Source organism: Salvelinus fontinalis, chromosome 2 (genome assembly GCF_029448725.1).
Source record: "Salvelinus fontinalis isolate EN_2023a chromosome 2, ASM2944872v1, whole genome shotgun sequence".
NCBI classification, from domain to species: domain Eukaryota; kingdom Metazoa; phylum Chordata; class Actinopteri; order Salmoniformes; family Salmonidae; genus Salvelinus; species Salvelinus fontinalis.
Window position 1 is genome coordinate 84,501,663 of NC_074666.1, and position 15,005 is coordinate 84,516,667.

At 46.4% G+C, this 15,005-nt stretch overlaps 1 protein-coding gene across 1 annotated transcript in view; it reads right to left on the reverse strand.

Moving 5' to 3' along the window:
* The window catches only part of LOC129829656 (inactive phospholipase C-like protein 2), a 93,154-nt gene that overhangs the window by 36,185 nt on the left and 41,964 nt on the right, over positions 1 to 15,005 (reverse strand). The window contains exon 2 of the mRNA XM_055891498.1: positions 4,872 to 7,361. Within this exon, the coding sequence (XP_055747473.1) occupies positions 4,872 to 7,361 (2,490 nt within the window). The remainder of the gene's footprint in view (positions 1 to 4,871; positions 7,362 to 15,005) is intronic.

The window sequence follows — 15,005 nt, forward strand, 5'->3', positions numbered from 1 at the left end:
TAGCCCACTACCCTTTAGCCCCCCCCCCAAGAAATTTTTGGGAGTTACTCACGGGCTTTTCGGGCTTCCGTGCAAGACGAGTCCCCTCATAATTCCGGTTACGAGCTTGATTCTCCGGCTTCCATCCACGTCTCCTAGCTGCCTCCTCATACCAGCGCTCCTGGGCTGTGACTGCCTCACTCTTCTCACGAGAGCAGCGATATTCCCCAGTTTGCGCCCAGGGTCCTCTACCAGACAGGATCTCCTCCCAAGTCCAAAAGTCCTTGTTGCTCCGTCGAGCATTTTTCCCATACCGCTTGGTCTCTGTATTTTGGTGGGTGATTCTGTAATAGCTGTCGCTTTCCTCATCCTCAGATGAGGTGAGGAGAGAAGGATCTTCTGACCAAAATGCGGAGTCTGGGAAATATGCCATCTTTATTATTAATTACGATGGTCACGAAACAAAAACACTTTAACAAACTACAAAATAAGAAAACGACGTACAACGGAACCTGAACATAAACTTACATGGACAAACGTAAACTCACGAACAGGAACGGACATCAAAACGAACGAACAGCCAAACAGCTCCATATGTGAAAAAACATCGACAACACGATAGACATCACAGGAGACAATCACCCACCAACACACAGTGATAATGCCCTACCTAAATATGACTCTTGATTAGAGGAAAATGCAAACCACCTGCCTCTAATCAAGAGCCATACCAGGCAAACCGAAACCAACATAGAAACAGGTAACATAGACTGCCCACCCAAAACACATGCCCTGACCAAAAACACATAAAAACTAACATAAATAGGTCAGGACTGTTACAACAACACAAAACAGAAAACAACTACCCACAAAACCAACATGGAAAATGGCAACCTAAATAGGCTCCCCAATCAGAGACAACGAGAAACAGCTGTCTCTGATTGGGAACCAATTCAGGCCACCATCAACCTACAATCCCCTAGACCATACCAAATCCCCATAGATCAACAAAACCCCTAGACAAGACAAAAACCCTAGACAATACAAAAACTAAACAAAACACCCTTGTCACACCCTGACTTAACCAAAAAATAAAGAAAACTAACATAACTAAAGTCAGGGCGTGACAGTATGTGGATATATTGAAGCAACATCTCACGATATCAGTCAGGAAGTTAAAGCTTGGTCGCAAACGAGTCTTCCAAATGGACAATGACCCCAAGCATACTGCCAAAGTTGTGGCAAAATGGCTTAAGGACAGCAAAGTCAAGTTATTGGAGTGGCCATCACAAAGTCCTGACCTCAATCCTATAGAAAATTTGTGGGCAGAACTGAAAAAGCGTGTGCGAGCAAGGAGGCCTACAAACCTGACTCAGCTACACAAGCTCTGTCAGGAGGAATGGGCCAAAATTCACAACTTATTGTGGGAAGCTTGTGGAAGGCTACCCGAAACATTTGACCCAAGTTAAACAATTTAAAGGCAATGCTACCAAATACTAATTGAGTGTATGTAAACTTCTGACCCACTGGAAATGTGATGAAAGAAATAAAAGCTGAAATAAATCATTCTCTCTACTATTATTTTGAAATTTCACATTCTTAAATTAAAGTGGTGATCCTAACTGACCTGGGAATTTTTACTAAGATTAAATGTCAGGAATTGTGAAAAACTGAGTTTAAATGTATTTTGCTAAGGTGTATGTAAACTTCAGACTTCAACTGTATACTACGGGTACAGGCGGGGTCCAGCTGGGGAGACCATCTACAAGAAAGCATTGACGCCAACCACAGTGCGTTATGACGCCATCCATCTCAACATCAAGCCCGAGGCCTCTCTTTTCAGTCTATTGAAAAGGCTGTTTGCCAGTTTCTATCCCTGTTCCTCTGATGGAGATGGACATTTTACATCTCCCTTTCAGGAAGCAGGGCAGCTGCTGTGCATGCTGGCAAAAACGCCATCACACACACACAGATCTGGTCACCTGCTGTACCAGTTGCCTAATCGTAATTGTCTTCTAAAACCTTGTATTATGAAAGAAAAATGAATAGCTCCTGCATGCACACAAAAACGTCACAACTAACATGTCTCCCTTGTGTATTGTATCATTTCCAAGCTTAGTATAGACCCCCCCGGTTTAATGTGGGGGTGTTAGCTTAGACTGAGTCATTGTCACTGGCCTATTTTGAACATTGTGTAATCACATCTTCTGACTCACACACAAGCACAGATTTGAAATAAAATGACTGGTGACACTTTATTTGCATAGTCCATCTCTAGATGCTCTACAGGCTATTAGTAACATTTCAACTATCTACTAACCCTAACCCTGGCTCTAACCTTAACCGTAACCCTTCTCCTAACCTTAAATGCAGCCCTTATCCTAACCCTGGCCCTTACCTTAACCCTTACCCTAATCCTTTTTCTAAACCTCAACCCAACCGCAACCTCAGCAAGCAGTTAGTATGCCCATCTGTAGAGCATCTAGAGATGGAAAATCTGGACTATCCAATTAAAGTGTGACAAAATGATTAGCTGACAGTATCTGTGTCAGGAGTCTTGCTTCCATCTACATTTAACAACTGCATGAGGCTTGTATCGAGTCCCCAAATATGTCCAGCTGCTTTTCACAAGAAAACATTTCTCTAAACATAGTATTTACTGGTATAGATTGTATCCGGTCATTTGCCTGCAAATTACCCTCCACTTATCACATCCGTACCAACACTATAAGGAAAACTATTCCCCAAAATTACAGTATTCATTTTCAGTCTGGAACAAAACAACATCTCCTTTTTTTGTAACAATGCCTGGGTAAACGAGATACCCTTTTTGGAAAATAGAGAGTCAAGATCATCTGCATCAATTTCCACAAATGAAAAAATGTATGACAGCATGCCACAGGATCTCTAATCACATCCCCTGCTTAATTATTGTGGCCTTGGCTCTTGTTTGCCATGTCCTTAGGCCAAGATTGAGGTTGGCTGGCGGGAGAACAGACCTACCACAGCTCTCCAGCGACGCTGGGGTTTAGGCTGAGACAGAACAACAGGTCTGGAGACAGTCCTAAAGGCTCTGAGAGGATTACCAAGTATAGTACCTGAGATCAGGAGTCAATCGTGCTGATATCTGGGATAGTGATTTGAAAACAGAGCATCTGGGAGCTGGGAAAGTAGGTAGCTCTACGTACCTGGGTTCATACCGATCACCGACTGAGGATACATAGTGACCTAGTTTCCTTCTTTCTCTAACAAACACAATATCTAATAATCATACATTTGTTACATTTGTTATTTACTGGTACTACAATAGCTTTTTCAGCTCTTGGAGAGACCGTGTAAAAATTGCTGCCAATCTTCATAATAAGTACTGTTCTGACTTCCCTGAGACCTAGCTATGGGTGTGCACTGCAGTTCTCCTTTATGTAAACTATCGTCTCAACCCTTGAGAAAACATATTTGCATGAGCGCCATTCATAACAAACGATCATTGCAGAAATATTAATTAAGAAAACATCCTTCTTCAGAAAAAGGAGAGCTATTGTCGAGTTGATGCAACTACAGTGCTAAGCGATAGATGGAAACAGAGGATTAAAATCCTATGACTATGCAGCCTAAACTACTGTCAGTTTGAAATGATTTGAAATGGGCCTAAATCCCTCACATGAAACAGTAAGTGCTCATGAGCTACTGTAGTAAAGAAGGAAATCCAATTAAGAAAGATAGTAGAAATGGAGCTAAGAAAGAATAGAGGGCAGACACAAATAGAGAAATGTATAATGAGTTTTATGATGCTCCGTGTTTTCACATTTCTATAATCAGCTTTTATTTTCCAAGAGCTGTGGCAGTTGGTTTATTAAGGAACCAGGTCCATTCCATTCCTCGGGCAAATCAAGTGTTGTTGATGGAGTTAAAAAGCCCATAACCTACCTGGGATATAAAGCAATGTCGACAAACTATGAGTCGACGTCTGACCCCGATGAAGTTCAAAGTATCCAGAGAAATAGTCTATTCTCAAATCTGTCAGACAGGACAAGAGGCCTGCCAGTCTAAACCAGACAGCTGATGTACAAAGTGTACAGGGCGTGTAAAGCCTCCTCACTTCCCATCTTTATCATCACACAGACAGACAGTAGACCAGACAAGACAGAGAAAAGCTTCATTTTACGTCCTTCAATCATGACAACAACAATTACAAGCTGTACTCGAACTGCCATCCTCTCCTGACAAACATCTATATATAAACTATTGCAAAACATAAATTGATGGCTACTTATAATCTCAGCGGTGATGTTAGAGGGAGAAGGGGGGGGGGGGGGGGTCATAACAAACTATTATGAAACATGACTGGTTTGTCATTCATCATTTCTGTGGGGGGTTCATAAGGGTGCTCACAGAGCCTAACACAGACCATCAGCCACTTAATGAGGACCCTTTACACAAGCCTTTTAATTGTCCAGCTTTACTGACATTCTCATTCACGGCTCCTGCCTTTTACATCATGTAAATACAACACAATTAGCAACGTTTCTCTATCCATCGGAGCGACAAACAGAGAACGAGCTGAGAGTCACCTCAACAACGTTTTGTTCCTATTCAGTGAGGTGCTAAGGGCGCACCTGTCTAGCTACTAATTGTGCTATACTACTTCTTCCCAGGCTCCCTCACTCCTAATTGGTGTCTTCTTCTATCTCTCGTGGAATGATTGAACAGTTTTATCGTGTTCCATTATGGAAATGCAGCCTGAGAGGCAATCAGGACTGCTTAGTATCTCCACATCACCCAACTTGATGTCATTTCCAGATGTAATGTATGCAAGGGAAAGTGCCTGCCTTTAATGCTCCTTCAAAGAATTTCTAAAAGTTTGTACATATAATGAATGTTAAGTACTTTACCTGGACGTTCTCCCGGAGGTCTGTGGCTTCCCTCAGAGGCTGGGTGGATGCTCTGAAGAGCTCGTCTACCACCTTGATACCGGTGGTCTTGCTGGAGGTGTACTCACGAGCCTTCTTGCCCTTCCTCACCGACAGGCCTCTCTTGTGGGCCTTGCCACCTCCCCTTCTGTTGGTGATGGCCACATGTACGAACAGGGTGCAATTGGGTAGGAACTCCCCCGTCAGCGATTGCAAGGGGATGTGCCTGTAGCCCGGCTGCAGACATTCAAAGGGGATTGTGTACTGGCCGATGAACTCGTCTCCGATGTAGTCGTCGTCCAGCACTACAAAGCGTAGTGCCGCCAGCTCCGGCAGGTTGATCTGGAACTCAAAGCTCTCGTCGAAGACGGGGTTGTCTCCGTTTTGAGAGACCGTCTTGGTCCTCTGCTCGGCACAGTCGGCCGGGATGCCGTGGATCTCTGCATAGATGTAGGGTTCCACCACGTCTCCCTTTGCAGCGGAGCCCCTGGGCTTGGGCAGATTCTGCCCGCTGATCACCTTGATGTGGAGAAGCTGGGCGGACACCCCTGGCAGGGATTCCCTGGCATTGGCGCTGAAGTATGACACCTCCTCCCTCATGATGGCCGGCCGCAACACGTAGCCACAGTTCCCGTTCTGCCTGAACCATCCCAGGTTGAGGTCCATCATCAGGCCCGGGGTCTGGTAGTTCATGGCTACAATCTGGCAACCACACTTCCAGAAGTCCTGGGGGTTCATGTTACTGGCGTCGATCCGCATCGGAGTGGGGTACACCCTGGAGAGGAAGCGCTTGTTGTAGCACACAAAGTCCTCGGGGAACTCGTTGGCGAACCTGTTGGCGTCGACCTCATTGAAAGAGCACATCTCCCAGTATTTCTGATCCCTCTTGGAAATGTCAAAGTCCCTGAACTGCACTGACTTACAGAGGGAGACCAGGTCCGACAGTTCCTTACACAGCCTCAGCCGTTTGCAGCCAAGGCCATTGAGATGGTCTTTATCATCTGCCCCCACCCTCCTGGACATCTCCAGACCCTCCTCCTCATCAGTCACCTCCCCCTCTGACTCGGGGTAGTTTGGGGGCAGCCGCTTGCCCTTCAGCAGGATCTTACCCTTGAGTTCCTCTGGGGAGGGTAGGTAGTGGTCCTCTGAGCTGGGGGCATCCAGGTACAGCTTGTCTCCAAGGATCTTCTTCATGTGCTGGGCCATGACCCTCTGCTGGGGGATGCAGCAGTGTGTCACCAGGCAGAGGATGAGGGGGTACTCAGAGCTCTCAAATGCATACTGGTTTATAATATCCAAGACCTTGCAGAGGGCTAGCTGAGATGCTACCGAGTTCCCCACGTAGACCACAGGTTCGTTGTCTGGGCCGTCCCACACAATGACCTCCAGGCTGCGGCAGCCCATCTTCAGGGCCCGGATGTAGCTGCTGATGTCGGAGGAGCCCCAGAAGTGGTCCTCTAGGAGGGAGGCGTTGTGCGAAGAGTTGATGTAGTAGTGGGAGAGCGGCTGGCTCATGTCCTGGCACACCCGCTTGTGCTGGGGGTCGAAAATGTGACACTCTGAGGAGAGGAGGTAGTGTGTGAAGCCATCAATGGAGAGGCTGGCCTTCTCCCGGCCCTCGGCGGAAGGCTCATACTTCTGGACGATGCCCCGGCACATGTCCTCCGTCACGCCCTCCATGCCCTGCTCCACCTCCACAAACAGCATCAGGTCCTTGCTGTCCAGGTACTCCTTGTTGCTGGAGAACTGCACAAGCAGGAAGAAGATCTCTGGCCTCGTGCACAGCTCGCAGTAGGCCTCCACAAAGGTTTCCATGTCAATGTCCTCCCCATACTGGTCTTTGGCTTTCTGGAGCTCCTTGAACTTCAGCTCTATCCGGGACTCCTTCATGCCCGGGTTGAGCCCCTTGATGATCTGGGTGGCCCTGAACAGGTCGATGTGGCCATTCCTCTCCATGTCAGCCAGCTCAAACACCGATCCGATCCAGGAGGTCCTCAGGCTGGGCTGGCTAGGCTCAACCACATCTACTGTGTGCCTCCCGTAGGAGACCAAGTAGCGGAGGCCCATCACCCAGGTGCTGACTACATCAGCCGTGCTGGCCACCAGGTCCAGAGACTCATAGTTGTCCCCGTAGATGATGGAGAAGGCACACTCGTCTGGGAACTGGTCAGACAGGCCATTGCTGCGCAGCACAGGGGTCTTCTTACCCAGACGGACCTCCTTGATACTCTTGATCTCCAACTTGGCTTTCTCTGAGTCCTTCTTGGAGGGCTCCCAGCGGAGCCAGTGCATGTCCGGGTCCAGTAGGAAGTAGCGGTTGTACATGCGCGAGTTGGAGCGCACCTTCTTCATCTCGCAGCCCTCCATCATGAAGGCCATGCAGGCGGCTGTGCTGTTGATCTTACGGTCGTTGGGCATGGAGCTGAAGGAGACAGTCTTCTTCTGCCTCACCTGCCTCTGCTTGGAGCCATCCTGGAGTGAACGAGAGAGAGAGAGATGGAGAGAGAGCGTCAGCAACACATTGACTTTTCTCTTTCCAAACACATCCACATAACACAGATTGATGAGACTGATAAATAACTTTGATTGCATAAGCCAGGAGAGTCAAAAACTAGGAGACAGAGCAGAGCAGTCCTTTCATCGCAAGGAGAGTTTACACCTACGTGGATGGATGTGTACACTGTGGACACAACTTTTCAACACAGACTGTCCCTGTGCTGCTGGCAGGTAAAGATGGATCTGATTCACCTCCCTCTGGGCTGTGCTAAACCACACTGGTCCTGACGGCAGACATTAATAACCTGTCATCAGAAGACCAGTTATGGAGGACATGGTGGGCATTTGTGTTTTCACGCAGCCGCCCCCCATCCTTCCCCTGCTCACCCCTCACCAAGCCAAGCCCGCGGAGGCTTGGTCATTAGTGCCAGCACAGTGCCATGGATGCCCCATGCCGTGCCTGCTCTGACATCTGACCGCCGGAAGAAATAACAAAATCAATGCTATTTTTAACAGATTCATAACATTGTGCATTGTGCAACACAAAGACATTGCCCTTTGGGATGATAATCAGATGCATGTTCAAAATGTAGATTTCCGTGTCTGATTCTTCAGCTCCCAGTTTACATTGTGTAACTGCGTGGTGAAGGCTCCCACGGTCTCTCCTCAAGACAAATGGTAATATAATGCATGGCGTACGAGGACTGTTTCCGTTTAGAAGTGCAGCACTCAGTTTAATGATAGGGCTATTTTGTTTTGGCTAATGTTTCAATAGTTTCATTCCCCGAACACTCCGAAGGGCCTTCAAAACACATTTTCAAACTACAATAGAGCTACAAATGAGATGTTGTTATTGTTCTTTTTGCACACTCACAGGACACATTCACTCACACACACTCACATTGACACTCCAACACGCACGCACATGCACACGCACACACACACAAATATCGTTTTGGAATTGAACAATACTTACTTACTTTCTCATGTTCTTCTTCTTCTTATTTTTATTTCTCGTGTGGTTATGTTCTACTTTACTTTATTTTATAGTACTACGGATATTGATTACTGCATTGTTAGAATAAGAGCTTGCAAGAAAGGCATTTCACTACTTGTGTACGTGACATTAAAACTTATCAGGAGGGGGAATGAATTAACTTTGTATATTCATTTCTTTTTTAGAGGCAGACAACAGGCACTAGCAAAGCATGTCTGCAATATTTGCAGAGCCCAGTGCACTTCTAATTAGTCTTATCTCCCTCAGTAACTCCTGGGCAGCTCTGGATCCTTACAGATTATAAGACTGGGGAGACAGAGATAATGAGAGAGCGATAAACAGAGAGAAATAGAAAGACAGAGACAGGCAAAGAGGTTCCATACCTCCTGCCAAGAAATGGGGAAACTTTCATTGTAACTGGCATTCAGACCTACCACTGTACAGTATAGTAGATATTGTCCAATATCCCTATTGGACCTGTGTACTAAGATGGAGTGAGATCACACACACACACACCCCACACCACACACACACACACACACACACAGGGAATAATGACATCTGTGACACTATTCCAAATGTGTATGAATCTGTACATTTCCTTGCTGAAAGATAAAGTGAGAATCGACTTGTAAGAGGTTTTCATGAAGGCAAATCAGACATAATGAGCTATCGGCTTGTCACTTGCCATCGACTTAACTGAGCTCCGAAATCTTTCATGACACTAACTGGCGGAAAGATACTCAGTCTAGCTCTACTGTCTGTGAATCTGAACTTTTTGTGAATCCTCTCTATTTGAATAAGTCTAAACTCTGAGACTTTGTGTTTTTGGAGGGAAGAAGGTCACAGGGTCATCCAGGAGTGTGTATGTATGCCCCCCCCCCCCCACCTCAGCAGATACTTGTACAGGCCTGATAAATCCCCCCCAGAGCAAAGCCATCCATCTTACACCTGGCAGGCAGTAGCAGACGATGCCTGATGCAACATCACGATTTCTCCGGAATAACAAGCATATCTCTGTGAAATGTCAACGGAGTACTGAGTGTAACGCAAGCTTTTTATTTACAAAGCCTTTTACATTTAATTCAGCTTGTGCCATGTTCCTTTTGCTTTTTGAGACCCACGGAAACAACTTTTCATATGACCACCACAACATGTCAAATCCTCAAAGCGGCACCACTTTGTCAACAGAGCTCAGTTCTTATTATCGGTTGTATTAGGTTACAAAATCCGACTTCTTGGACATAATGTTAGTGATATGTCAGGGAAAGACCCCACTGAATGACTCAGAACATATCTGTCTTGGTAAAATGCATTTTAGAACATAAGGAAGTGACATTTCACCAAAGCACGTTTTCAGATACTCTGGTCAGACACCCTATACATCATTGAATTTCAACCGTTTGAAGTCAGAAGGTATTATCCCTGGTTGAAAATAATGAAATGCCTAGTCCATTATGGATTCTCAGCACAGCATGTTAAAGCGTCTCAGTAACAGATGGAGTGTTGTGGACCTGTACACAGACCACACAGATCAAAGGGTAAGCACAGCAGGTGTAAAAGAAGACTGCCTCCGGTCACCAGGGAAAACAGGCCTTACCAGGTCGCCCCAGTGCCATGGGAGCCATAAACAATCTAAGGAAGGATAAATGCAGGTGTTTGGTTTTTCACCCCCCTTTCCAACAAATGATTGGCATTTGCATACAGTTGTTGTCCGAAACAGTGGCAGGAATCATAGTGGCATAGTAAAACATGAACCACCTCCAAGACGGTCTGTTGGTTCAGCTGGAGGGAAGAGAAGCGCTACTTCACTCAACAGATACCAGTGGTACAATAATACTCATTTGTCCTATTTCACACGTGTGTAATTGGAAATGTATTTTTTGCATATCCCACCCTCCCTGACACACCGTTGGAGAGTGGGGTCACGGCCAGGGGTCAGCCATTACAGTCTGTGACCCTGGAGAAATGAGGGTTAACGTGCCTTGCTCAATGGCACGTTAACAGATTTTTCACCTAGTCAGCTCAGGGATTCCAACCAGCAAGCTTTCGGTTACTGGCCAATGCTGCCCCAACGCTAGGCTACTTGACCCCAGCCTAACAGGTGATATAGAGGTGAAGGGGCTGTGTGAACCACTTCACAGAGGGAGTAAGATTGCGTCCGAAATGACACCCTATTCCCTAAATAGTGCTCTACTTTTGATAAGGGCCCAGTGCACTATATATGGAATAGAGTGCCTTTGGGACGCAGTTCACAACATCATGGACCACCACACCACCACCCACCCTGCATGGGCTCCCCATCTCCTCCCCCTGCTCCCTTTCCTCCAATACACTCCCCTCCTTCCCCCTAGCGCCCACATCGATGACGCCTGGGGGCAATAATTACGAGATCACGTTTCACCCTCATCCTGGACTCTTTAACCTCACCATGGCTTCCAAGTCCCTCCCCATTTGGCTTCTGCACGGGACAAGAAAACTACAGACGGCGACTCAGAGATTCTATTTTAGTCCCGTGCCAAAAGGAGAAATGATACCTTGTCGTTTTCTTTTGTTTCAAGAGTCCACCAGACTGAGCTGCGTGGTGCACTGAGGATGTGTGTGTGCGTGAGGGAATCTCTCTCAGACAGAAAGCAGATAGAAGGAGGAGGAGGCGAAGTGTTGAACATTGGGGATTGTTTCCAGGTCTGCCTCCTTTTGGGAAGTGCTGAGAGCACTAAAGGTCAAAGGGTGTGGGTAATCTTGTGTTTCATTAGCCGACCCTCCGTGAAGTTATTATTAGCTTGAGGGCTCAGCAGGACAAGCTGTTGCTCTCTGATCTCCCTCCATCACATTAAAGCAGGCACACAGAAGGTGAGTGTGTGTGGGATCTGTGTGTATACATGCCTGGGCACGGGTGTGTGTGGACTACAACATTTTAATTGTCACACAGATACTGTTTTGTTGAGTTTTCATCTTGATTTGACCTACATCAGCTGCATTGACTGCCAGAGATGGTTGGAGAACTTTGGGCTTTGTTGTTCGATTGTTCAATTAAACCACAGTCCTAAAAGGACTGCAGGAGACAAGAAGGTCACGATAACAAAAAAATCGACACAAAATCAAATACAGTAATTAGTCAGTCAGGACGACCCTTTCACATGTTATTCTCGGCCACTTCCGTTAAACCTCCAATTCCTGTTTCCTAGACCCATGCACAATGCACATACAAATAAACCCATCCATGCATCTCTCTCTCCCCTCTCTGTCTCTCTCGGTCCATTTCCCTCTCTCTGTCTCTCTCTCTCTCACCCTTTCCATTCTCCACATCCCCTCTCTCCATTTACCCCTCCCCCTTCACCCCTTCACTTCATGTTCTCACCCCTTCCTACAGGCGGTTTCCTGGCAGAGACGTCAGTTAGTCCCATCCCCGTTCTGGTGGTCAGCTCAGCTGAAGGCCAGCTTGGCCCAATCTCGCCTCCCTCACCTGTTGCTGCTGTCGCTGGGGTGACGGGGGTATTTTGGTAACCAAGTGTGAAGGCGTCTGAGCGCCCCCAGCGGGGTCGGGGTGGGTGGAGATGGGGGGGTTCATGACTGGGCCTGATGGAGGGGTGACGCTGATGGGGACAGGCAGGCTGTGAGACAGGCCCCATCGTCCTGTGAAGGGCAGCGTCACACCCACTCTCCTCACATCAGCCCTGTCTGTCTGTCTGTCACACGCTCGTCTGACTACCGCTACCCCTTAAACAGATTCGACGTGGAGAATGCTCCTCACTTAACTTTAAAGACAATCAGTGTGACAAACCTTGTGAGGTCCTCTGTAGTGGGTACACAAGACTAGTTTGCTAGATCTGGATGAAGATATTTCCTGTTTGACATAAAATGTCTACTTGATTGGCTGAAAGTCAAGTCAGTTTAGAATAGCAATAAGGCGCCTTGGGGGTTTGTCGTATATGGCCAATATACCACGGCTAAGGGCTGTATCCAGGCACTCCGCATTGCGTCTTGCCGAAGAACAGGCCTTAGCCGTAGTATATTGGCCATATACCACACCACCTCGGGCCTTATTGCTTAAATATCCCATTGACTGCATATTATGAACCTTATGATGGTGCCTACCTCCCACCTCCCATAGGGAAGACTTGGGAGGTTGCTGCAAGGTATATATACTTATTTATACATCACCATGATCAGAATTCATTAGCTCCTCTCCAAATCGCCCTTTCCTTTCTCATGTGTTCCTACCCTCTGTCTATCATTCCCTCCCCCAGCCCTATCAGGCCTGCCTGCCCCTCCCCAGGGCCAGATGGGAGTCTGTGGAGGTCCTCGGAGGTGCCCTGTCTGCCTGACCTCTCCCACTACAACATGGCTACACAGGGCTGCTCAGAGAAAGAGGCAGTGGAGCTGCACACTGCTCTTACATACACAAACAAACAGCTCAGACACTCAAATAACACACATCTCTACACAGGATAGATCCGGCTGCTGCCACATGCCAATGCACAGGCCTGTAGAGTGTGAAAGCCAACAGTGTGTTTTGCTGTGCTGAATCCACAGCGTTGAATGGGACAGTGATGACTGCGTCCCCTTAGGGAGGGTTCACTCTTCCTGTGGGACTTTGACATACTGCTCCATTCACTACGCCACTGCAGCGGCAGGCCTGTCTGGGTTGCTTAGTACTAGAGCAAACGACTCTGCTAAAGTCCTTGTACTACATCCTCTGCAACAAGTCGAATGTCATGAAGAACTCCATGGAACTCTAGCTGGAGCCACGAATAACACACACCCCAGGGCCGTGGGGGAAAGGGAAGAAAAGCGGAACAGAGGAGAGCGGATGACGTCATCTTTCTCTATCTCTCCAAACACACAGTGACTCATGGGGGAGATGAGCAGAGGAAGGGATCAGAGCATGAAAGCCTACACACAGACACACACAATGGGACAAGCAGTCACGGCTCTGGCTACTCTACACAGTCCTGCATGCATACAGTACATACAGGCAGAGGAGCCAGACAGCCATAAGCCTGGTGGATTTGACAGGCCAGCGTGGCCGGTGAGGTGAGCCCTGCAGCATGTCCAAGCACCGTGACAGGTCATCAGGGGTTAGACTCCACTGATCTGGTATTACCACACCATGCAGGCATTACCCAACCTCTCCTTTCCCTCATCACCATCACACACTGGGTGATACCTGAATCCAGCTACAGCCGGTGCTAAGCACACATCACTCACCTTTTACAAGGGTAAAACGCAACAGAGAGCAGGAAAGATGTGGAAAGAGAGGGGCGAGAAGAGAGAGAGAGAGAGAGAGAGAGAGGAAGAGAGAGATTCACACAGCCAGTGTCAACATTCTGGTATTTGTTACGCTAATCTCTCACATGATGGCAGTTTAGAGTCTCACATGGTGAGTTTGAATCTCACCCACGCAGAAGTTGTTCATGAGAAAATCTTGTCTTATTAACAGAATCTCAGCGAGCCAGTCTGAGGAAATCACACTCGGTGAAGTCATCCAAACCCACAACTCAGCAGCATTGTTCCAGTTTTAACAGACATACACTACCGCTCAAAAGTTCGGGGCCACTTAGAAATGTCCTTGTTTTTCATGAAAACATACATGAAATGAGTTGCAAAATGAATAGGAAATATAGTCAAGACGTTGACAAGGTTATAAATAATGATTTTTAATTGAAATAATAATTGTGCCGTTCAAACTTTGCTTTCGTCAAAGAATCCTCAATTTGCAGCAATTACAGCCTTGCAGACCTTTGGCATTCTAGTTGTCAATTTGTTGAGGTAATCTGAAGAGATTTCACCCCATGCTTCCTGAAGCACCTCCCACAAGTTGGATTGGCTTGATGGGCACTTCTTACGTACCATACGGTCAAGCTGCTCCCACAACAGCTCAATAGGGTTGCTTCTTCCCTAAATAGTTCTTGCATAGTTTGGAGCTATGCTTTGGGTCATTGTTCTGTTGTAGGAGGAAACTGGCTCCAATTAAGCGCCGTCCACAGAGTATGGCATGGCGTTGCAAAATGGAGTGATAGCTTTCTTTCTTCAAGATCCATTTTAACCTGTACAAGTCTCCCACTTTACCACCACCAAAGCACCCCCAGACTAGAGGTCGACCGATTACGATTTTTCAACGCCGATACAATACCGATTATTGGAAGACCAAAAAAAAGCCGATACCGATTAATCGGACGATTTTTATATATATATATATATATATATATATATATATATATATATATATATATATATATATATATATATATATTTGTAATAATGACAATTACAACAATACTGAATGAACAATGAACACTTATTTTAACTTAATATAATACAGAAATAAAATCTATTTAGTCTCAAATAAATAATGAAACATGCTCAATTTGGTTTAAATAATGCAAAAACACAGCGTTGGAGAAGAAAGTAAAAGTGCAATATGTGCCATGTAAAAAAGCTCATGTTAAAGTTCCTTGCTCAGAACATACGAAAGCTGGTGGTTCAATATTCCCAGTTCTTCAATATTCCCAGTTCTTCAATATTCCCAGTAAAGAAATATTAGGTTGCAGTTATTATAGGAATTATGACGTGTTGACTATTTCTCTCTATACCATTTGTATTTCATATACCTTTGACTA